The 25,617-nt window shown below is 41.0% G+C and overlaps 1 protein-coding gene and 1 pseudogene across 2 annotated transcripts in view; one reads left to right on the top strand and one right to left on the bottom strand.

Annotated features, from left to right (window-relative positions):
* Positions 1–25,617, top strand: part of LOC306754046 (NLR family CARD domain-containing protein 3-like) — a 134,308-nt pseudogene that overhangs the window by 64,398 nt on the left and 44,293 nt on the right. The gene's annotated exons all lie outside the window — the stretch shown is intronic.
* On the bottom strand, positions 4,903–16,239 carry LOC306752915 (uncharacterized protein; the record flags this gene model as incomplete). The annotated part of the gene is made up of 16 exons (XM_079236746.1): positions 4,903–6,215; positions 6,456–6,646; positions 6,757–6,948; positions 7,248–7,365; positions 7,777–7,891; positions 8,074–8,202; positions 9,236–9,381; positions 10,227–10,311; positions 10,342–10,405; positions 10,533–10,696; positions 11,099–11,195; positions 11,509–11,655; positions 13,429–13,703; positions 14,246–14,341; positions 14,703–14,786; positions 16,228–16,239. 16 exons carry the CDS (start codon positions 16,237–16,239, stop codon positions 4,903–4,905), a joined length of 3,228 nt encoding a protein of 1,075 aa, XP_079092872.1.

Genomic DNA, 25,617 nt, shown 5'->3' with positions numbered 1-25,617 from the left:
CACTGCTGTTACTGTGAAGAGTGAAGATGACAAACCTCAGACCTCACGGCTTGATCAAAGCCAGACGGAGGACAACAGAGAGGCAGAGTCTCCAGCCTGCAGATCAGTTACATGGATAAAAACAGAAACTGATGGAGAGGACTGTGGGGGATCAGGACCAGCCAGGAACCTAAATCCACATTGTCATTCACATCCAAATGCTGATGATGAAAAGGCTTCAGAATCTTCTGAGATTGAAGTCATTAGTGGTGTTTGGCAAGAACCTTTGTCAGATTCTGGACCTGAGAGTGAAGACAGGGACAATGTTTGGAAGAAGCCTAGGGCACATGAGTCTGCTCCACATGCCCTAAAATATAAGGAAGCCCTTGTAAGTCATGTGGGATGTAACACTGGCAACTAATCCTTCAGCTTCTTCAAGTGTAGTAAACGGTTTTCCTACAAGGGGTTTCTGCAGAGACACATGATGTGTCAATTTGGAAAAATATCCTCCAGTTGTTTGGTTAGAAAGAAATGTTTTAGAGTGAAACAAAAGAAAGAATCACAGTCAAGTGAGAATCCATTCAGTTGTGATGTTTGTAGGAAAATATTCACAAGACAGGGACATCTGAAGAGACACATGAAAGTCCACACAGGAGAGAAACCATTTAGTTGTGATGTTTGTGGGAAAAGATTTAAAGAAAAGGAGAATTTGAAGAGGCACACACGAGTCCACACAGGAGAGAAACCATTTGGTTGTGATGTTTGTAAAAAGAGATTCACAGAACAGGGAAATCTGAAGAAACACATGAGAGTCCACACAGGAAAGAAACCATTCAGTGTGAAACCATTCAGTTGTGATGTTTGTAGGAAAATATTCTCAAGACAGGGACATCTGAAGGGACACATGAGAGTCCACACAGGCGAGAAACCATTTGGTTGTGATGTTTGTGGGAAAATATTTACAAGACAGGGACATCTGAAGAGACACATGAAAGTCCACACAGGAGAGAAACCATTCAGTTGTGATGTTTGTGGGAAAAGATTTAAAGAAAAGGAGAGTTTGAAGAGGCACACACAAGTCCACACAGGACTTGACAGAAAAGATTCACAGGACAGAGAGATCTGAAGAGACATATGAGAGTCCACACAGGAGAGAAACCGTTTGGTTGTGATGTTTGTGGGAAAAGATTCGCAAGACAGGGAACTCTGAAGAAACACATGAGAGTCCACACAGGAGAGAAACCATTTGGTTGTGATGCTTGTGGGAAAACATTTGCAAGACCGGAAACTCTGAAGGGACACATGAGAGTCCACACAGGAGAGAAACCATTCAGTTGTGATGTTTGTGGGAAAAGATGTACAGAACAGGGAAATCTGACGAAACACATGAGAGTCCACACAGGATAGAATTTCTATCTTTCAGTTGTGAGGGATTAATGATGTACGTGTGTGTTGTTCTAGACTAAATTGTGTTTATTTAAAACATATGTCAATTGTTTCAAATTTAATTTGTTTGTAATTGAGTGTTTTTGCCAGGCTGATGAAACTTTAAAAATAACAATGACAACATACTGTGTGTCTGTCATGGAGGAAACTAAAAACTCAACAAACGCAAATACATCTGCATTTAACGTGTATATTTCTCTGTCATGTTTTGAAATCTACATAAAAAAAACTTTTTAAAGTCTACTTTGTGTTACTGAAACTGTGGTCACACATCATTTTACAGATCCCATCGTTCTGTATAATTCCTAAGAAATAAGCTTATCTGCAACTGTAAACCCAAAGAAAGGTTTTTGGAAAAGATATGAAGGATAGTTAGCCGGAAAGTAGAGACAGTTTTGAACTGCCTGATCCAATTAGTGTATTCTGTCACCTAGAAAGCCTTTTATTATATTGTTTCTATTGTCTACAGGCAAGCAAACAGTTTAACATATATATGACTAATATCAATTCAACTCAGTTCCAAAATCATTTTTGTATGAGCTTCCCTTAACACTGTCCTAATATTCTGGGTGGAAAAGAGCAGGTTGGCCAATTTTCTGCTTCGTTGTGGTTGAGGAGGAACTCAGGGGCAATACGGTGATAATTTTAACAGCTGGTTTTGTTTTGTCCTTTTATTCCTGCTAACATCGACGTCTATCTTTCGCATTATCATTTAGTTTGTATTTTATGAAATATTTGGCCAAAATCAAAAAAAAGATTCACAGGACAGAGAGATCTGAAGAGACATATGAGAGACCACACAGGAGAGAAACCGTTTGGTTGTGATGTTTGTGGGGAAAGATTCGCAAGACAGAGAATTCGCAAGACATGAACCAAACAAGACTTGGACTAAATTAAAAAGTCCCCTTTAAAAACGGAACTATTAAAAATTAGTTCAAGTCTTGTTTGGCTCATGAAAAATGGTCATTGACAAAATAAACGCTCCTGAGCCGTTACCATGGTTTTGCACTCTACTCGTGGAAAGCTGGGAGTGAATGGAGGGGTATGTTATGTCATCTGAAACTTCATCCTACATACCTTCCCTTTAAATCGTAGCAAATCCCATCATTATTTCCAGGAAACTAATAAAGTAAACATATTTGGAACAACCTCAACTAACCTACTTTTCTCTAATCATTTACGTTTTGGTTATTTTTTTCATTTGTAAATAGGGCTTCCAACAACAGTCCTAACACTCCCTCAATTATTGATCCACAGGAGCAGGATGGGCATCTTTCAGTGAGGGTCTGACGTCTTCCTGTCCTCCTATCTTTCACACTCTCTCTGTACTCACACCCTGGAGCACGGATTGACCTTGTGACCTTACTTCTTTGATATCTTCTCCATCTTCACCATGTCTGAGAATTCTGAGGTTGAAGAGGGAGAACATTGAGCCAGGTGAGGTTGGGACACTTAATGAAGCTGTATTTCACAAAGATAGTTTTGTCTTATTTACTCCCTGTGATAACAAGTATGCACAATTTTAATAACTACAAAACACCTGGAATATGTCACATTACCTCTGTGTCATGCTGAGCTCATTAGCTGTTGAAATAAACAAAAACAAGTTAAATGTGTGATTCAGCTTTGTAAAGTGAGTGAGTTTATTAGTTACTCGAAACTGTAAAAAAATTGAAAGTTGAATATATAAAATCTGTCACTGAAAACTGGAAAATATATTTTATTAAAAGTCATAGACTTATTTTTATTTCAAATACATTGTTGAATTTCTTTAAAGTTCAAGACCAAAATCTTTTTTTTAAATGGAACAAAAATATTGACCTTGATTTAATCAGCATGCATTGCGCACCGATCGTCGGTTATCGATTCTGATCAGGCTCATCTCAAACGAGCCCATTTCCTCATTTCCAAAGACGCAAGGAAAAGGTGCAAGTGAGAGAAATAGGGATCTAACAACATCGTTGTTTAACTTCATTTAAATTGCTCCAATACCGCAACCCTTGTGAGAAGAGACATGTCAAAAATAATTAAAGAAACCGTTAAGTTTAAGTACTTACGTAAACTCCGTCAGCTCCGTAAACTTCGTAGGCAGACCGTAAAGCTTTACTAAATTCATATTAAGTACCCCAAACAAAGTCAGATTTCACTAACAAACACATCTCCGTAACCCTACAGGCTTGTGGGAGTCTAAATATAAGTTTTCATCCTCCTATTAGTCCCTGAAAAATCATAAAACGGTATTGTTTTTCTTCCTCCGTCTCACGTTTCCTCGTCCTCAAGGCTTCCTGTTCTACTCACGTTCCTAAAATCATGTCATACAGCAAGTGCGGAAGTAGATGAACAATTCAAGTCCCAGCATGCACCATTCAGACAAAGTTTCGGCATAAAATATCAATTTTTTATTTGTTGTTCTTTAGGTCGTAATCTTTCCAAAAAGGTGTCTTATTGGTATGTGGGCTGTTGTTAAGGCCCTGAACAATACAGTTTGAACAAGTAGGTGACCGTTCGAGGAGGCATTTTTGGGAAATCTGGCTCATATCATGCTGGATGTTCATAGTTATGATCAAAATATGGTATTAAAGTGATTTTTTTAAATATACATTTATCGCAAATAAATTCTGAAAAAAAAAAAATGAAATAACACAAGTATTAGAACTCATTTGGTGTTCATACGACTACTTGAACACAGGAAAAACTGAGGTACAAACTGAAAGAACGTAAATCAATTTCAGTTTTAGAGCTAAAATATACACACAAAAACGGAAAAAAGCAAGAATACTGTCGACTCGAGACATTAAACCACAGAAATGTAATTGACATATATTACATTGGATGACGTTATGCTGCAACTGCTTCACATCAGACACTATTAATATATTCCTAATAATTAATAACATAACTGTTATAATACAACGATAATACAACTTGTGTTCTGTAAGTTTTTGCTTTTATCGACTGTATTCTTATATAGCTACATTCTTCTTCTTGTAAACTGAAAAGTGTGAAAAAAAGACTCCATATTTAGATATTGTTTTCACAGTACATTTTTATTGCATGCTTTTTTGACAACCATCATTTCATAATGCAGGATTATTTCTCAAAACATCATAATAATGCGAAAATGCACTCCTGATCTTGTATGAGCTGAGCACCATAGTCAGTTTCGCTACTGAATACTACCTGAATCAAATAATAGCTTTAAAAAAAATCAAAAACAATTGCCAGGTAAGTTTGGCAACGCATTTTTATCACTATAACAAAGTTGATACATTCACCGAACCATATTTTAAATTCAGTTTCCATTCACCTCATTATGTGTGTTGTGTTCCAGTTAAACCTGAAAGATTGTCACTCACAGTTTGGATGATTAGCAAATGTTTTCTACATGAGTCAGATTTAATTAGTCTGTATCAATAACTTTGCTACGCAGCTGTGTTTAGAGAAAGATCCGTTTGGTCTCCACTGGCCTTTCGTCTATCACACTCCCTCCAGCTGCTTGATGTCAAAGGTCAATAAAACATCCATTTTACTGGACTCTCCCGAGGCGGCGGCAACCAGATTCAGCGGTTGGAGACCGTTCCCGCTGAAAACCTCGCCCTCCCAGACTCTGCTCTTGTTCAGTTTCAGATCAGTCCACGTCTCTCCCGTTATGCTCACCTTCTGGGCCCAGGGGACCCTCACCCTGAAGCGGACCCACGCGAGGGGCTCCAGGAGGCCCTTGCAAGGCTCAAAGAGCACGCAGCCTTTTCTCCAGGCCGAATAGAAGCCGGGGAACGGGGGCCCCGGCCGATCGCAGATGTTCCTCAGAACAAAGTCACACATGGGGCTGAAACTTTTGCCAGGGGGGATCTTTGCGTACAGGCCCAGCCGATACACCCCGGCGTCAGGCAGGCTGACGCTCACCGTCACCTTGCTGTCAGTGTCAGTGCAGAAGAGTCGCCGCGACAGTTTGTTCTCTCCTCGGCTGAGCACAGTGTGAATCTCGAGGTCCCGCTGGTTGTGGAAGGTGATGTCACACTTGCCCTGCTGGGTGCTCACCAGCGGCGTTGTGTGGCTGAAATTGGACAGCCCCGCCTCTAGCGTGCAGGTCCCCGGACCGCACTCCGAGCCCAGGTTAGGAGGGTAGAGCTCCTCCAGTGCCACCACCTTCTCTTTGCAGTGCAACAGGAAGTTTCCAGCGTTCTGGAACTCGGCTTCTGTCTTCTCGTAGTCTCGCACGAACACCGACAGGCGGTAGAAACCGCGCGTGGGGCACAGGACGTGGCAGGTCAGGACATCCGGTTGGATCTGAGTGGCCAGGCAGCGCTTAGCCACAGTGGCTTCCAGCGCCGGGTGGACCAGTTCGCACAGCACCATCAGAGGCCTGGACGTCTTCAGCGCCAACTGGAAGACGCCTTCTTCCGCCTCGCCAGCCTTGCCGTCATGGCTGCTGCCCGCAACCCCGAGAGCTCCCGCGGTGGGCTGCAGACCCCAAGACCAGAAGGGGTTCTCCGGGATCTCCTCCATGGCCCTGGGGATCGGGCACTCGACCATGAAGGAGCAGACGCAGGTCTGATACGTGGTTTCTGTTTCAGGCTGGGCAAACAACTTGACGACGTACGTGCCGCTCTCTCGCGGCAGCAGCTGCAGATTCATGCTCCGGTGGGAAACCGTAAGGAGGCCGAAGGAGGCGTTGCTGGACTCTTTCAGCTCCGGGGCCCCACAATGTAGACGGTCCTGGTGCTGTGTGATCGTATAGGAAAAAGTCGTTGGCCTGGAGAAGCTGAGGGACACGTTTGCCTCGCCATCATCTGAGAAGGTAACCAGAAGGGTTTTTTTTAAGGAATTTTAAGACTTTTTCTCTTTATCTGGAAAGATTGTGAGATATCGCTGGGCATTATTGCTTGAATCTATTTCACAGAAGCAAATAACTTAAATACATGAATATCAATTTATTTACATACGTTTTTTCCAGTGCATAAAATGACATAAAAAACAGGAGGATTGATACACTTGCCCCCCGTGTACAGCCAGCAGAGCTGAGGACAAACCTGTGACGATGTGAAAGTGCTGAGGCTGAATCAGCTTGAGCCCCATTGTGAAGAAGGCCGAGGTCTTGAAGACCCTCCTCTCGAACTCCTCCAGGGGGATGGGCGTATCCAGGAGCTGCCACTTCTCCTCATCGGGGAAGTGAGATTCCACAAACTCCTCTGGGTCCGTTAGGAAAAAGAAATCGTCTAACCTTAGGGGGGAGGGAGGGGCAACAGATGGTTTGAGACTCAACTCGCTGCTGGTGATGATAAAGCGAAAGAGCAAACTCAATCTTAGCTTTTTTTGGAAACCTTCTCAAACCTTTTGACGAAGCTTTCGCGTTGCAAGTCTGTGTGTCCGGCTCCCCAACAGGCGTCCAATAGGAACCACTGTCCTCCCAGAAGCACAGAGTTCCACATGTGATCCGATTTCCTATTCTTGAGGCTCTGGCCCTGACGGTACCTGCCGCCCTTACTGTGGCCCTGCACCTCTTGGCACTCAATGCCCACTTCTCTGGAAACACAAACCGAACACAGCTTTTTATAAATGTATGTGTTTATAAATGTATTTAATTTATTTTTTAATCCGGTGTGGTTGAGCTCATGTTCAAGATTATGTTTGTGCAGTGGGTCTGAAATACAACAACATATCTTGAAGGATGCAGCACAATACTAAATGACGAGGTGGAAGAATCGGAATAGAATGAGCGCTCTTAGCTGCTTTTGTGTATGTGCCGACTGCTGTTAAATGACAAACTTGTCATTCTTTCAACATCTCACCGAGGCTTGGGGGTTAAATGTCGTCGGGTTTACCTGCACATCTCTGAGCAGAGGCTGGAGTAGCCGCAGCACACGCCCCGGCCTGCGGCGATCACTTCCTTCGGGGAGGTCAGCTTCTTTGAGCGGCCGAGGTACCCGCTCACATCATACTCTACGAAGAAAGCATTCCTTTTATTCCTATACGGCAACTAGAGAGCCATGCAAAAGTATTCACCCCCCCTGGTTTTTTTTATTTCTATTTCATTGCAGTCAAAACTTTTATTTGGATTTCATGAAATAGATCCACACAAAATAGGAAAAAAAATGATGAAGTGACAAAAAAAAGTCCTTTCTTTAGTTGGTTTCTTATGCTTTACTTTATTAAAATAATTATGTGACTTCTGAAGGTAATCTATATAGCACTGAATCTGATTTAGAGCCTTAATGGCAAAGGAGGTGAAAACAATATGCACACACCGTTTTTTATTTTTCCATTACATAAAAATACATTTTAGAAAAAATAAACAAAAAGCCTCTGAAATCACATAAATGGAAGTATATGCAGATCAGTTAAAATACCCACCAATGTTTTGGCACAGCCAGATCCAGATGGCACGAAGCCTCTCCAGCTCATTTCTGGCTCCGTGTGTGATGCTCTGCACTATCGTCTTCACGTCATACACACGCTTAACCTTCAGCTGCAAACACACACAAACACACACAAGTAATATTCACAGTTAGATGAAATTTGCTTTAATGGGTTAACTAGCCTTATAAGTGTTAATCAACACTGTGCTAATCAATATTGGATTTGTCAGTTAGCTTTGGTTCTGTTTTTGTAAATGTGTTACACCAGGATGTTCTGTATGAGTGTGTCCACCTCTGCTCCGGCCTTGACGACATGAGAGTCCACCCTGTCGAAGACCTCCGAGTTGGTGAACAGGTCCTTTCGACGCCTCCTCTTCCCCGCCGCTGGACGGGGCGCCCTCTGTCCCGGGTGTGCTTTCGGCTGAAATTAGCATAAAGGTTGGAATAATTAGTCACTGTCACAACGACCAGCGCAAAGAAAGTCAAAGCCCTCACCAGATTAGTATGACCTTATAACTTCCTATCGATGGCTGTGTTCAACGCATCCTACAAAAATTATGTGTGTGGATCACCAAAATGTATTTAAAGTTCTTCAAGTAAAAGTATTTATTTCGCAGTTCCATCAGTAGCTCATCTTTCACTTTGTTACAAACGCATGGAGAGACGTGGTTTTCACTAGAGGGGAAGGGGATGAAAAATTGGAAAAGTTACCAAAAGCTGTCTGTAAATTCATGTTAAATTACTGGCTACTATTGTCACATTCATTTCACAGTAAGGTATTGCATCATTTATACAGCACATTCTAGTGAAATATTACAAAATATTAATATTATTTAGGGCGTCAGGAAAATATTTCCCTTCTGAGATAGTGGAGTAATGGTGTAAAGTGGCACTAAATGGAAATACTGAAGGGAAATTCAAGTAATTTGTACTGAACTGTACTTTCCACCAATGAGAGCAGTGGAAACAGGCCGTGAACATGCAGGTTCACTTCTTCTAAGATGTGTGCGCATGCATAAATATCTGGAGGTGATCTTCTGAAGCGGAACAATCCCCAGCTTCATGTACATCTTGAATATCAATTTGATCCTCTAATATCATCAAATCCCTGTTTTTTGTTGTTGTATGGATGATAATATATAATACTTTTCGAATGAAGACTTCTCATTTTACTCCCAATAAGCTCAGAAAATGTTATAAAAACATAAAAGCAGCCGTGTTTTGCTCTGACATCATGAATATTTCATATTTTCAAAGGAGTTTAAAGTGAGAAAGAGTCTTAAAGAGTTTGCTGCAAGGGAAACTAAATGCCAGAAAAATCCCCCAAACTAAAAGGAAACATTAGTCAAACTTCAAAACAGTTAGTGTGTGTTTATCCTGATAGGAGCTTTGTTTGTCTCATGAGTCTTTTTCTCACGTGAATGATTTGAGTGCTTCTCGCACCGTGCACTCACCAGCTGCTCCTGGCTCTTTATCTGGTCCTCAGCCTGCCTGACCAACTCCTCCTTGGCTGTTATGGCCTCCATCCTCTCAGCCGCCTCCTGCTCCATCCTCCTCTCCTCCTCCGGCCTCATGGCCATGTCCAGCTGCTCCTGAAGCTCTACAGGGCAGTCAGTGAAATTATTCTACACGGTGAACTCAGATTTGTTTTGCTGCATTGTGGTACAATTCAAAATAATTTGTTTTACTTTATTATTTGTTTCTGACTTGTTTTTGGCTTATAAACCTTGAATATGCAGTATTTTGAACGTAGGTGATGTAGTTTCTGATGTATTGGAAGATGAATACGTTTATAAATCACATATATGCTTGGTATTTAGAAGTATAGCATTTGTATTATGTTTTTTATGTATTTTATTGCATTGTTAATTGTTTGTGGAAGCTTTCTTTTGGATGAACCACAGCTGTCGTCATAGAGCTCATTTGCCTATTGGTGTACAGAATGTATGGATGTGGTTTCCACTTCTCATATTTTCTTAATGGTGGAAACCACAAACACTCTGAACTGACGCAGATTAGGATAAAAAACACGTTACTATTGTCTAGTGCAGGAAGCTGCATTCTCATTTGTTTAAAAAAGTATTCCCCAGAAATCAGCGACAATCATTCTTAAAAAAAACTAGAAAATTGTTTAAAAGCCATTTGATGCAAATTTAGGGAACTTTCAAAAACAAGACGACCCTATAAATCTCTGGCTTGAGTATTTGTTCGCAAACACAAAACATATTCACTTAACTGTTAACCTTTTTATTGTAAAGATGTATTTCAAGCAAACAAACAGAAGAGGGCGGTAAAGGGGCGCTGCGTATTTAAGTTTGAAACGTGTAAAACAACACAACATAAATTATGCTGTTGATTTATTGTGTTGTTTTTTTTAATCTCAAGCGTTGACCAGTATGAGCAGTATGGTCCATAATGAGTCAGAGCTGAGCTTCTCCGACTCACCTCTCTCTCCTCTCTTGGTTGTCTCTTCAAACTGATAGCGCTTTATCATCAGATCCTGCTTCTCTCTCTCCATCTGCTCCTTCTCTTTCTCCATGACCTCCCTCTTCTTCTCTTTCTCCATCTGCTCCTTCTGTTTCTCCATGACATCCCTCTTCTTCTTCTCACTCTCCAGCTGATTCCTGCACAGCACAAGAACAAAACACCGGTCACACATGTTCCCCACAGCCTGAAGATTAAAATCCCAGTGCGGAGAGACCATACCAGTGACACATGTTAACGTTTTTAACTCTTGACCCTCCCCCTTACCTCTCCATCTTCTTGTGCAGCCTCTCCTCTTTGGCCTGAGCCTTCATCTGCTGAACCTCGATGGTGTCAGTCTTGCGGCGGCGCTGGTACAGATCATAGTTGCCCTTGCACAGCTGCAGGATGCGCCTGTTGACTCGCAGTCGTGGAGCGTAGAATACAACATCCTTGACAAGTGAAACAACGTGTCAGGGTTGGTCGGTATAGTTATGGTTCAAACTTTTTTAACATCTTAAATGTAGTTTGACAAATAAACTTGCTCAAGGTTTATGATGAATTTTCTTTATAACCAGGATGTAAATATGAAACCAAATGGTAAAAAGCTATTCTATTGTTTGTTTTCTTTCATTGAACTTGAAGTGTGCCAGAGTCTGTTCCACAGAAAATAATACATCCAGATTCACCTAAAATGGTTGCATATGGACATTTTGGACAACTTTAATCCCGTTATTTTTCTGTAAATGTCCACCACATTACTGCTGCTTCATGGTGCAAATGTACACTTATCTTTACACATTCACGTACGCTCGATATGCTTCTGAGGATTGTAAGACTTGTTTAATACTTACAGGAGCTTTCTTATCTATGGGCTTGATGATTAATTTCTTATCGTAGAAAGAAATGTTTCTAACGTCACTCCAGGGGAATCCAATCTTTGGGGAAAGCCTGGAGACAAATCAGACAACAGGATGTTTAAAACGTTGGCTTGCTCTTAAAGAATATTCACAAGTGGAAAACTCTTTGCACCTGACACTGACAACAGTGTTCATGTTGTAGCTGTAATCAAGAGAATTCAGTCAATGGCCACAAACGTGTTATTTAAAACTTGACCGTCTGGAAAGAGAAGGCAGAGGTCGATGACTGCTCGTGTGTTGCCATCAAATCAATAAACACTACACTTGTGATGTTAGGAGATACGTTCACCAGTAAGTTATGTGCGGCAAAACCAGGTAATCAAGTCCCTGATTCATTGACTTACTTGTCCACCTTCTCATAGATGTGCAGTCCCAGAGCGTTGACTCCCACCCACAGGTCGGAGCCCTTCTTGTTCTTGATCTCAAAGTAGTTGACGCCGTACATTTCCAGGTTCTGAGCGATCTTCAGGTACTCGATCATGGACTTTTCCCTGTTCAGGTTAAACAGACGGATGAAAACATGGAAGAATTCACACAGATTGCATCAGGTTATGATAGCATTTCCTTTTCAATTCAAGCATTTATATTTTCCTCTAAATCTGTGAAATGAAAGAGTTGATTCTTTTGAGTTGAATACAATAGGAAGGGTTGGCTTCTATTTCCAGCTCCATTTAGATCAAATTAAAAGTTGGTAAAGTACACAAACTTGTTTAAAAATGTATTATTGAATCTGTCAACTTTTGTAACATGAAAAATTACATTTAAGATGTGTATTGTATAACGTTATTAATTCAAATAGCAAACACAAAATGGATCTGGAAAATGTGCTCTTCTTTGCAAAGAAATATGAATTAACCCCTTGGATATTTGCAAATGTCGAAAGCAAAATCTACATAGATTCCTTAAGGGATTCGCAAGGGTTCAAATTCAGTAAATAGATTGTATTTTTAAATGCAATGCAAGTCCAATTTATATACTGTATATATATATATATATATATATATATATATATATATATATATAGAGAGAGAGAGAGAGAGAGAGAGAGAGAGAGAGCAAAACACGTGGAGGTGGAGGAGCTTTAAAGGAGATCACTTCAAAGCATGAATATAGCATCAAACCCATATTTGCACGATAAACATAAAGTGGCGTGATGTCTACCTGAGCAGAGTGGATTTACTCTCCCTGTGTGTCTTCATCCGAGCTCTCCAGTGCTTTGTTTACTCTCAACATGGCTCAGCCATCGCCATGTTGAGAGCAGCGTGGAGGCAATCCCTCAATTATATTCATGCTTTGAATTTTACAGCTTTGATGAGACATAATTTCATTTAATCACACATTTAATTTAGAGTTTACTTTTTGTAAATGCTTACCGTGGTGCAACATTAACCCAAGTAGAGAGGAGTCGTAAAGTCAGCAAAATGACTCAGTAATGTCAGTTAAAACGCAACATCTGTCTGAAACTTAGCCAACTCTGGTCGTACCAGACGAAGTGAGGCGGTTTTATTCCAAACAAGAAGGCGACAGACAAAGAAAACGTAACTGTTGGGAAATCTTTTGGGTCTACAGATTACAGGCTACTAAACACAGCGGCCTCAATTAGGACCAAGATTGTACTTCTTTTTTAAACGTCGCCATTATTTGAGTTTAGTATGTTGCTCGTTATTCCGGCTATGACGAATATTGTGGGCCAAATGACGCTATCTACTGGGATTGTATACGCCTACGCTCTCGAGGCCACGACAGGGTTTCCACCAAGGAGCATTCAGTCCTCTTTTTCATCATCTATATCACATTAGCTACAAATGATGTGTTTAATATACAAGCAACCCTTTATAGCTGCCTGGCCTATTGTTTAATACTTAGCCTGTTTCCAAAAAGTACAATCTGTCTTTTGGCTTGAAGAAAACATGATTTGTACGATTTAAATATAATTGTGATGTTCTGGGGGAGTTCAAGTATTCTATTTATCAGTATTTTACTGGAAGGCTCTTGACCTTTTCCATTATTTGCCATCTCTTCTATTCACCTGGGTGGATGCATTTTGTATGCCTCTTAAAAACTTCATATATATTTTTGAAATATCTATATAAATGTATCAATACATTTATTTACCAATTACACAAAGTGTTTAGCTCATGCTTTTGGCTGTTTTTTCGCTGTGTGATTATCACTTTAAAGGATTGAAAGGTTTTACTTGGCGATCTCGAGCAGTAAATACCGGAGATCACACAGAGCTCATACTTTCTCCGACTCACGCTCACCTCTTGGGCAGCAGGCGCTCGGAGGACAGGTAACCCGGCTTAAGCGCAGCCTTTTCCTGGTCTCCGTACTTGGCCTGGGCGGCATAAGAGGCCAGCAGCACAGCGGCCTCTGGAGAGCAGTAGATCTCCTCCGCCAGAATATCCTCCTTCACCTGCAAGAAGAAAAGCCTGCGGGTGACGTCCTGGATCAGCTCCTCGGTCACGTCCTCTGGGTAAAACTTGGCCTTTAGCTTGAACAGCAGGGGAGTCTCCTTCCTCACATCCTGGACCATCACCTGAGCAGAGCGGAGCAGACGTCATCAAAGAGTATGGCAAGGTATTACAATAAAGTAGTTTTCCCAATCATGGGTTGTAGGAGTAAGTGCATATGTAATCCCATATATTTGTGTTTGTTTAGGGCCAAAAGAAGCACACAAAATAGGATTATACATTTTCATAATAACCAATACACTTCCAGCTACAACTTGAGTCAGTTGTAACACCTGAACGTCACATGATGCGGTGGAGAGTTTGTGAAAAACGCTTAGCGAGCCTGCACCGTAGCGAAGTACACCGTGAGTAGAGTACATGTACATAGAGTAGTGTTTAGTTAAAATAACAGTCAATGTTTGTTCATTCCTTTATAATATATCAGAATACTTCAGAATATAATCATTCATAAGATAAAGTTAAACAATATAATATAATAAAGTAAAAATATTGTTATTGCAAGAAGAACAGTAGAGGTTAACAGCAGGTTATCAGAACAGGATAATGAGCGAGAACTAAACAACGTCTCAGTTATGGACACTCTGAATCAGTGACATCACAGATTCACCTTCTTTTCAGAGTTCAGCCAGGTGAGGAATCCTTTGGAGTCAACAAACTGAATCCCAAAGTACCAAATCTCATGCAGTCCGATGGTCCTGGCCACCTTAAACACAAAGAGAGAGACGTCTTTTTTTCTTCATTCTTCACACTTAATATTGTTCTGCTCCTGAACAAACAAGCTTTGGTTGTCAGATTATGCACAAACTGTAAATCAACTACAACATTAGCTGAGGTGGTGAATATACCTTAAAGCCTCAGTGACCCCGTTATAACGAAGGAAAAAGGTTTAGTTAACTACACCGAACGCTCGGTCAAGTTTATTTTTTTACACTGTTGTATTTCTACAACCAGAACTTCTGGTGCAGCTATACTTTGTGTTCAAGAAAACTGAAACAATGAGTTGATGTTCCTGTGAATCATGTGAGTCTCTTGTCCCGGTGCTTTTCATACAGTCAAATACAGACCTGGTCAAAGAGCTGCTTCCCGGTGGTTTTGGGATGCAAGGAAAACTCCAGCTCTTCGTCCATCGTGGCGACGCGAACGTTGACCTGCAGCAAAAAAAGATCTTTGAGTCACGGGACGACAGGGGCTTTTCTGTTTGGATATAAATAACCGTTCTCATTCCCATTCAGTTCAAGCATTTAGCTGTTTTCCCTGATTTATATAGAAATCCATCAATCCTGCATTTTTCATACGGTGTCAGCATGCCCAATTTCGTAGAAATATTGCCTTTGATTTTTGCCCCATTTGCTTCTGAAGTTTACATTATGAAGCAACTTTATACATAGTACAAAATACATAGAGTCAGTTGTTTGGAGCTGTAAAAAGAAATGTTCATCAACCACAATTGCTCACTATCTCATTAATTGCTCACTATCTCATTAAACTTTGGAGCCACAAGGTTGAACATAAGCAGATTAAAATATCAAAATAAAGTTGCCTTTAGACTTTATCATCGTTAGTAAGATCAAACACTTTTATAACAGCAATTAAACTGGCACATACGTCTGACTTTTAGGTGTTTCTAGAATTCATTTCCAAAGAGAATCTTTTTTTCCCCCCTCAATATATTTTTCCTCAATATTTTCCCAACACATTTAGGACAAGTGCATGACCCTGGCCTACAGCCCAGTTCGGGTGTGTAGCAGTTACACAACCATTTTATGAAGTTGTTATAGAGCACACTCAAGGTGTCATAAAGATAAACCCACCGAAACTTGGGCAACACAAGCTGGAGCATCCATTTATGAAACCTCCACCATGTTTCTCAACTGTTTCCATGATCACATGCGTAAGATAACATCTTAACTCCCGCACGTCCTTGCTGATGCGTTCCTTCCACTTTGAGATCCTAACTTTGGAGGGTTTTATGTTTAGTTTATAACGTTATGGGTATCTACAAAACCTTTACTTTACTGGTTAACTATTCAAATTTAAGACAGAGTTCAGTCTCTTGAGTCACGTCTTAAGCATTTCCCAGAACACAAGCGAGACCTGCCACCATAACTCTTAATGTCTGAAGTCAAGTTAGTTTAAGGTCAGTCAAGTGGAGGCTGACGTCAGCATGACCTCTTAAGAGAGGCTTTCTTCTTGGAGACATTACATTACATTTCATTTAGCTGACGCTTTTATCCAAAGCGACTTACATTTTTGCTCTATACACCGTAGACACAGCAACGGGGAGCAATTGGGGGTTAAGTGTCTTGCTCAAGGATACATCGACATGGACTAGCGGAGCCGGGAATCAAACCACTGATCCTCTGATTGAAAGTTAGGCATCCACTGAGCCAGTCGCTGTTTGGAGAGTCAATATGAGAGGAGCTGCAGTCCCTAAAGGTGTTTCTCTTGCAGTATTTAGACATCAGCATTTCACTATCAGCACAACAGATGAATCTTTAAAAACACCACCTCCCCCTTTCAAACTTAAACCAGGAAGAGACATTTCAGTGACGCATTTAATTATATCTTTTCAATAAAATCATGTCTTACTGTTTTAGGCATCTTGGCTCCGGTTGGGGGACGAGCTCCAGCAGATGAAAGTGTTTCCCAGGCTGACCGAGGCTGCTGTGGTGGACTCGCAGCAGAACCTCCACTTGATAAAGAACGTCTCTCCGCTTACGCTGGCAGACTCAAAGGGCAGGGCTTGTGTCCTTTGAACTCGGCCATAGATCACTCAAATTACCAACTCATTATCAACTGGGAGAGCTTTGTTCCAACAAGCCGAGGACGGTCAGCAAAAGCTCCTGCATGTCTCCCCTGATCACTCTGTGAGCGGGCACTGCCTACTGCTGTGTGAGCGCTGTTGATCTGGGACCAGGTGTTTTATCTGTAGTTTTAGTATTGTACAGTACTGAAGTATAGTTAGTATAGTACTGTATTGAATGATGAGGTGAAGTCTATGAAGAGTAGTCTTGCATAAGTGTCCTTGCCCTCTAAGTGCATGAGGATTGTGTGGATCACGTTGTTGACTGCATCGTCAGTGGACCGGTCCTTGCAATACCCAAACTGCAGTGGGTCTATGGCCAGGGGTGGACTAGCCATAGGGAATACCGGGAAATCCCCGGTAGCCGACGGGGTTGAGCTGGTCCAATACCGGCCCACAATATTTATACTACTCCTTTGTATTCACACTTGTGGTTTCCATCTTCTAACATTGTTTTAGGTATTAATAATGTCAAACACTCTAGCCTAGTCAACACTTGCCTGTCACTCGCTCGCAGACAAAGCTGTTTTTATGCACCTTAAACACCCCTACACACACCCAGGGATGCAACACTACGGCTAGCAATGCTATTCACACTCCATGTTCTGTTCTGTTCATTTCTACAATATAGGTCAGTGTTTCCCCTACCATTATATTAGGGGGGTGCTATTTGCAGGTCAAGATAAAAATCCACAACAGGCTGCAAGAGGGTCTCTTTGCAGCCTGTTGTGGCTTTCAATTAAATGTTTACATTACATGTTAAAAGGTTACGCTTGCGCATGCGTGACTCGCCGATTATTGGATTCTTCAGTAACACAAAGTAAATTTGTATGAGTTTATTTTCATGTAGATTTCAAAACAATACACGGAAATATGCATTTTAAATACAGATGTATTTGTACAGAGGTTTCAGTTAGTTGTGTTTCCTCCATAACAGACACACAGTATGTTGTCATTGTTTTTAATAAAGATTCATCAGATGTTCAGAAAACACTTTGCCCGCTATCTCATTTACAAACAAAACATATTTTTGAAATAAACAACAAAAAGACAACAAAAACTTAATTAATCATTCACAACTGGAAGAAACCAATTCTACTCTGTGTGGACTCTCATGTGTGACTTCAGACTCCCCTGTGTTGTAACCCTTTTCCCACAAACATCACAACTGAATGGCTTCTCTCCTGTGTGGACTCTCATGTGTGACTTCAGACTCCCCTGTGTTGTAACCCTTTTCCCACAAACATCACAACTGAATGGCTTCTCTCCTGTGTGTACTCTCATGTGACTCTTCAGAGCTCCCTGTTGTGTAAATCTTTCCCCACAAACATCACAACTGAAAGGTTTCTCTCCTGTGTGGCCTCTCGTGTGTCTCTTCAGATGTGCCTGCAATGTGAATCTTTTCCCACAAACATCACAACTGAATGGTTTCGCTTCTGTGTGGCCTCTCGTGTGTCTCCTAAGATTTCTCTGATCATTGAATCTTTTCCAACAAACATCACAACCAAATGGTTTCTCTCCTGTGTGGACTCTAATGTGAGTCTTCAAGCTCGGATGTTCTTGAAATCTTTTTCCACAAACATCACAATGGAATTGTTTCGCTCCTGTGTGACCTCTCGTGTGTCTCTTCAAATTTCCCTGTTCATTGAATCTTTTCCCACAAACATCACAAACAAATGGTTTCTCTCCTGTGCGGATTCTCATGTGTTTCTGCAAACCCGCCTGTCGTGTCAATATTTTCCCACAAAAATCACAACTGAATGGTTTCTCTCTCATGAGCACTCTTTGCCGTGAATCATTTGATTTTTTTGCCAGTGTTACATCCCTCAGGTGCCCATGTCTCCTTCCAAACATTGTCCCCGTCTTCACTTTCAGGTCAAGAATCTGACAACGGTTCTTGCCAAACACCATAACTGACTTCAGTCTCAGAAGATTCTGAAGCCTTTTCAACATCAGCATTTAGATGTGAATGACGATGTGGCTTGAGGTTTCTGGGTGGTCCCCCACAGTCCTCTCCATCAGTTTCTGTTTTTATCGGTGTCTCTGACCTGCCGGCTGGAGGCTCTGCCTCTCTGTTGTCCTCCGTCTGGCTTTGATGAAGCCGTGAGGTCTGAGGTTTGTCATCTTCACTCTTCACAGTATCAGCAATGAATGTGAACTTGGTGATATCAGCCTCCTCCAGCACATTAAGCTGCTCTCCTTTTAGACGGGTGCAGAGATCCTCCTTTTCCTCTTTTATGTGGAGGGGCTCCTTTTCCTCTTTTAAGTGGAGGGGCTCCTTTTCCTCTTTTAAGTGGAGGGGATCCGGGTCCTCTTTTATGTGGAGACCCTCCTGCTCCTCTTTTATGTGGAGGGGCTCCTGCTCCTCTTTTATGTGGAGGGGCTCCTGCTCCTCTTATGTGGAGGGGCTCCTGCTCCTCTTATGTGGAGGGGCTCCTGCTCCTCTTATGTGGAGGGGCTCTGGGTCCTCCTGGTCCAGGTACTCAGGGGGGACATCTGCTTTAATCTCCAACAGCTGCTGGACATCTGCAGGGAGCACATTATGGACAACAGTGACTTCCGACTGATATCAGCTTTCATTAGTGGAGACATTCAAGGGATTTGACACAATTTACAAACACATACTACAAACAACTAGAAAGAGCATTTCCTGCTGAAAATGTGTTGGAACCGCATTATGCGCCAAATTCAATAATGAAGTAAAAACGGTATATTGTGTATTGCGCACTTTTCTTTTAAAGTAATGTTATCAGAACAATAGAACAGGCACTCTGGAGCAACAGCAAGTTAACAACAGTATATAAAGCAAGAAGATATGCTAGGGAAGAAGAACTTTTTTTTTTAATGCTTCTATATGCTGGTCATTCAATATTGTATTTATTTTCAGCTGTTATAGACTATTTTATTATAATGTAAAACAGCTTAATATCATGCTGAAGAATGAAACATTTGTCTTTTATCAGGGAACAACATAAACAGTCTGTTCAGTTGTAAGGGTCCCTGTGAGGGACAAACCACTCCTTCTTTTGTCATGTTCAGTAGTAAGGGTCCCTGCGAGGGACAAACCACTCCTTCTTTTGTCATGTTCAGTAGTAAGGGTCCCTGTGAGGGACAAGCCCCTCCTTCTTTTGTCATGTTCAGTAGTAAGGGTTCCTGTGAGAGACAAGCCCCTCCTTCTTTTGTCATGTTCAGTAGTAAGGGTTCCTGTGAGAGACAAGCCACTCCTTTTGTCATGTTCAGTTTGTTGCTTACCTTAAAGATGTATGTTAAAGACCAGCAATTGATTAACTTTATACAAAAGCAATAAGTGCTTTTAATCTTGTTCAGTTCAGTTTTTCTTACTCTGTGAGAAAAGTCCAGTCTGTGTTGGCTTGAACAAGAGCACTGAAGTCTGGTTGAATGAGGTGGAGATGTGAAAGACAGCTGTATCTCAGCGGCAGCTTTGCACATGCACAATTAATGCTCTGGGTACATCCCAAGTCTCTAAATTGCATCCCCGTTTCCCTCACTTGCGTCCCTCCCACCAGGGATACACAGAGAGACGCAAGGAAACCATGCGGAGAGAAGACGCGAGGAAATATGTTTTAAGAGACATGAGACGTCCTTTCCTCTGAAGCGTCACGTGAAGCGACATCGGTTTCTGGTGACTCCTGCCGACTGACAGCTGATCAGATGTGGTCAGCTGTCAGTCGCTATAACAGCTGAGGAGTTTTGTCTGGAGTTGATTTAATGGTGTTAAACTACTACTGATATTAATAAAGACAAATTCTGATTGTGACATCATCAAAAAAATAAGTAAAAAGCAGTGCCGTTGTATTGCATTCATGGCTTGCATTTTATTTTTTTATTTTTATTTTTTGATTGACCTCACGCGGGCCGGACTGGGAGAGCCGTAAGATGCCCAGGTCTGAACTACGCCGTCCGGGAGAGATTTAAAGTGCAGCACCTGTGTGCGGCAGTGATAAGACCTCCCAATGCAAAAAAAACAGAGTTATCGCATGACCAAATAATTAACGCCTTTAATAGTTTGCTGCGTTAACGCGTTAAAAACCAGCCCTAGTAAATATTTGTTTTTAATGTATAATAAATATTTTATTTGAAAAATATTTTTTTTGTAATGGTCATTTTTCATTTGCACACACCCATGAAGCTTTATCTGCAGTATGAAGTCATTTCTCGGTCCCATTTTTATCATTTGTGAAAGGTGTGACAGACCACATTTCTACTCAAATGATGATAAAAAAAATGTGTTTTTAGACATTTATGTACATGCACTGTAAAAATGAAAAATGTAATTGTTCAGCTTTAGGGCAATATTATCTCTACTCTTGTGCCTTAGGACAATGGTGCCTCATTATATAGAGAGCTGAGATTGCTCTGCATTTTTTTATGCACTCATATGGCAGTGTTTCTACTACCGTTATATTAGGGTGGCGCACCGATATTGTATGTAATCAATTATGGGAGGCATCGGCGAAAGAAATGAGAAATGCGCCGTCCGAATGTAAATCAAAAGTATGGACTTCCCGTCACTCGTAGCGCCGCTGCCGTCATCCCGACGCAGTTCCTGGAGAAGTCGGTGAAATTCCTACGGATAATATTATGAACCCAGACACGACGGCGTCTTTCAACAAGTATAAAGTAAGTGTTGGTCAGTTTGTCTCATTTTCTGCAATAAAAATGATTGAAGTGAGATGAACAGACTGAAAACTTTATCTTATTAGATGAAATATGTTGACAGTTTTCCTTTGGGGACTATTTGCGGTTGAAAAAAGGTAATATATCGCAATATATATTGCAGTATCGTGATAATATCGTATCGTGGGACCTCTGGTGATTCCACCCCTAGTATCTACACGACAGCATGTCATTTCTATCTCTACAGTTAACACTTCTCTGCTCTCTGTATTTATAGCGGAGTTCCGAGTAAAGATTGTTGAGTGAATGGCAAAAGACAAATATCTTTTACTCAATATCCTGAAGCTTCTCTGCACTCTAGTGTGACATTGCGCACTCTGTGCTGTGTCATACACACCATTTGTAAAGTCAGAAAAAAGCATAAAACGAAAACAGTGGCAGTTCAAAAAGGAATAAAGATATAACAAAATCTGAATCATACAGTAATATTTGAAGGTTGTCGTCAACATTTTTAAAGATAAAATGGTGTCTGTAGCTGAAATTATGGCAAACTTTTAAGCTTTTAAAGTTGAAGAAGTTTAAGCGGATTTGAAGATTTTCTTCATTGCATCCCATTCATATTTTTTTCCAGAAAAAAAAAAACTTAAACAAAATATAAAAAATGTGAAATCACAGCTGAAGATGTTGAAAAGATGAAAATGAAAATGAAAGTTTAAAAAGTGTCTGTAGCTGAACGTATGCAGAACTTGTAAGCTTTTAAAGTTGAAGAGGACGTGAAGATTTTCTCCATTGGATCCAATTAATTTCATTTTCAAAATTGAAAAGTCTGAAATATGAAAAGGTTATACCGCATGTGTCCTAAAAGGAGCTGAATATTGCAATGGTTTCGGTAGCTGAAAATATGAAGGAGGAGATAAGGTTCAAAATACGGGCGTAAGAAATATAGTAAGTTTAATAAAGATTTGAAGAACAATTAGTTGGACTGCTGAAGCATTCCAACTAATAACATTCATAAACAGCAGTACATTACTGCGGAGTACAAAGGGCAGTGGAATAAATATGGAATTTCGAATGTAAATTATTGGTTTTATACGAGGTGTGCAGATGTCTCACACACACACACACTTTATACAACGATACTAATATTTAGATTGGTACTGATGATATTAACACATTAAAGACTAGCATTGAGTATGGAATATATTATACTGGGTTCAGTATCTTGCTCTACGTAGTTGTTAACGCTCGGTTGTTATTAGTCTCAGGTTTAATCTAAAGACACATCTTGTGTAGCTGATACTATTAAATCTTATTCATACAACACACATCAAATCAAGCAGCAGTGTTTCACATACAGACATTAAAAGAACAAAGGATGTAGTTACACACACACACCTACATGTATATATATGTATATAAATAAGAAATATATATATATATATATATATATTATTTATATACTTTATATTGTTGGATGACCTGGAAGTTATGTGAATCTCTCATCAACTCGGGATCCTGGAGGATCACTAGAAATGGCCTCAACGAGGGGAAGTTAATACCATTGTTGGGCGGAGGGGAAGAAACACCATACGTTACAGTCAAGTCAGCAAAAGAGCTTTACATAGAAAAGGCGAAGTACGGATGTCTGCCGAGAGGCACACCTAGGAAAGCAGAACCATCTTAGGGGGAAGAGGGGGCAGATGACGGTCAGAGAGATCCTGTAGTATGTTCAGTATAGGAGCTGAAAGGAAGTTAAAATATGTCGACGTGGACTGGAGGTGCAGAGGATCCAGACGGGCGAGGTTGTGAAATCAATATCAGCAGAGGAGTTTGGGAAGTGCCACAAAATCAACTGTCTCTTAGCTTTTAGCTTCTTTTAACTTGTCTCGTTCTGTGTTTTCTGTCTGTGACTGTGTTTTTTTATGCTGCTGTCTGTCTTGGCCAGGTCTCCCTCGAAAAAGAGATTTTTAATCTCAATGGGACTCTCCTGGTTAAATAAAGGGTTAAATGAAAAATGTCCATGTGTCCTCTCTCCTCGCATGGTTTCCTTTCATCTCTACATGCATCCCTGGTGGGCGGGACTAAGACACATGTGATGGATACAGGGGATGCAATACGGGTTGAATTAACGAGCAATATTCAACATTATGATTTATTCCAGTGCCTTTTGCACTCTGCAATACTGTCCTGCTGTTTACAAATGTCATTGTTTTGAATTTCTGTGTTTGTACATTGAGTCAAATTCCTTGAATGTCTCCACTAATGAAAGCTGATATCAGTCTGAAGTCACCGTTGTCCATAATGTGCTCCCTGCAGAGGTCCAGCAGCTGTTGGAGATTAAAGCAGAAGTCCCCCCTGAGTATCTGGACCAGGAGGACCAGGAGCCCCTCATCATAAAAGAAGAAAAGGAGGATCTCTGGACCTGTATAGAGGGAGAGCAGCTTAATGTGCTGGAGGAGGCCGATATCACGAAGTCCACATTCAGTGCTGTTACTGTGAAGAGTGAAGATGACGAACCACAGACCTCACAGCTTCATCAAAGCCAGACGGAGGACAACGGAGAGGCGGAGCCTCCAGCCGGCAGCTCAGAGACACTGATACAAACAGAAACTGAGTGCCTGGACTAGGAGGACCCGGAGCCCCTCCAGATAAAAGAGGAAAAGGAGGATCTTTGGACCCGTCTAGAGGGAGAGCAGCTTATTGTGCTGGAGGGGCCCGATATCACCAAGTTCCTAGTCACTGCTGTTACTGTGAAGAGTGAAGATGACAAAACTGATGGAAAAGACTGTGGGGGATCAGGACCAGCCATGAACCTACATCCACATGGTCATTCACATCCAAATGCTAATGATGTAAAGGCTTCAGAATCTTCTGAGACTGAAGTCAGTTATGGTGTTTGGCAAGAACCTTTGTCAGATTCTGGACCTGAAAGTGAAGTCGGGCACAATGTTTGGAAGGAGACCAGGGCACCCGAGTCTGCTGCACATGCCCTAAAATGTAAGGAAGCCCTTGTAAGTATTATGGGATGTAACGCTGGTAACAAATCCAATGATTCATGGCCAATAGTGCTCACAAGAGAGAAACCATTCAGTTTTGATGTTTGTGGGAAAAGATTCAATGTTCAGGAAAATCTGAAGAGACACATCAGAGTGCACACAGGAGAGAAACCATTCAGTTGTGATGTTTGTAGGAAAAGATTTGCTTTAAAGGGAAATCTGAAGAGACACATGAGAGTCCACACAGGAGAGAAGCCATTCAGTTGTAATGTTTGTGGGAAAATATTTAGAGTACAGGGAACTTTGAAGACACACATGATAATCCATACAGGAGAGAAGCCATTCGGTTGTGATGTTTGTGGGAAAAGATTCAATGTTCAGTAAAATCTGAAGAGACACATGAGAGGCCACACAGGAGAGAAGCAGTTCAGTTGTGATGTTTGTGGGAAAAGATTCTCAAGACGGGAACATCTGAAGGAACACATGAGAGTCCACACAGGAGAGAAACCATGCAGTTGTGATGTTTGTGGGAAAAGATTCGCAAGACAGGCATATCTGAAGAAACACATTAGAATCCACACAGGAGAGAAACAGTTCAGTTGTGATGTTTGTGGGAAAAGGTTTACAGCACAGGGAAGTCTGAAGAGACACATGATAATCCATACAGGGGAGAAGCCATTCAGTTGTGATGTTTGTGGGAAAAGATTCGCAGGACAGGGAAATCTGAAGCAACACATGAGAGTCCATACAGGAGAGAAACCATTTGATTGTGATTTTTGTGAGAAAAGATTCACAGGACAGGGAGATATGAAGAAACACATGAGAGTCCATACAGGAGAGAAACCATTCAGTTGTGATGTTTGTCGGAAAAGATTTACAGAACACAGAAGTCTGAAGAGACACATGAGAGTCCACATAGGATAGAATTTGTATCTTTCACTTGTGAAAGATTGATGATACAGTTATTGTTGTTTTTCTCGTGTTTATTTAATAAATATGGAAAATGTCTTAAATGTTTTCTCTTTCATTCGTTTTCTAAATGAGATGGAAGGCAAAGTGTTTTCTGAACATCCGATTCATCTTTATTTAAAACAATGACAACATACTGTGGGTCTGTGATGGAGGAAACTAAACACAAACTACTATGTAAACTACTACTTTGTGTTTCTGCAACCTTGGTAACACTTTCTTTTATGGATCTCATCATTTTGTATAATTCCCTAGAAATAAGCTTCTATGTCAGGAAGGTTCTTGGAAAAGATTCGATGGATAGCAGGACCGTAGAGACGGTGTTAACTGTGTCACAATCCAGCTCAAAGGCTGCAACGTGGATGGGAGACCGCATGAGTTAAAAGCTATAAATAGACATTGATTTAAAGAACACCACAAGTAACTTTACCCTTGTGTTGTCTTGGGGTCAAAATGACCTGTGTACGAATGTATATGTATGTGTGTTGATGAGTGATTTTGACCCCAAGACAACACGTTAAACAAAACTAATAAGCTACGGTGTCGACCACAGGAGAGCAGCTAGCCAGGCAA

Source organism: Taurulus bubalis (genome assembly GCF_910589615.1).
Source record: "Taurulus bubalis genome assembly, chromosome: 2".
In the NCBI taxonomy this organism is placed as follows: domain Eukaryota; kingdom Metazoa; phylum Chordata; class Actinopteri; order Perciformes; family Cottidae; genus Taurulus; species Taurulus bubalis.
The sequence above is the reverse complement of the archived record's forward strand: the minus strand, read 5'-3'. Positions and strand labels throughout refer to the sequence as shown.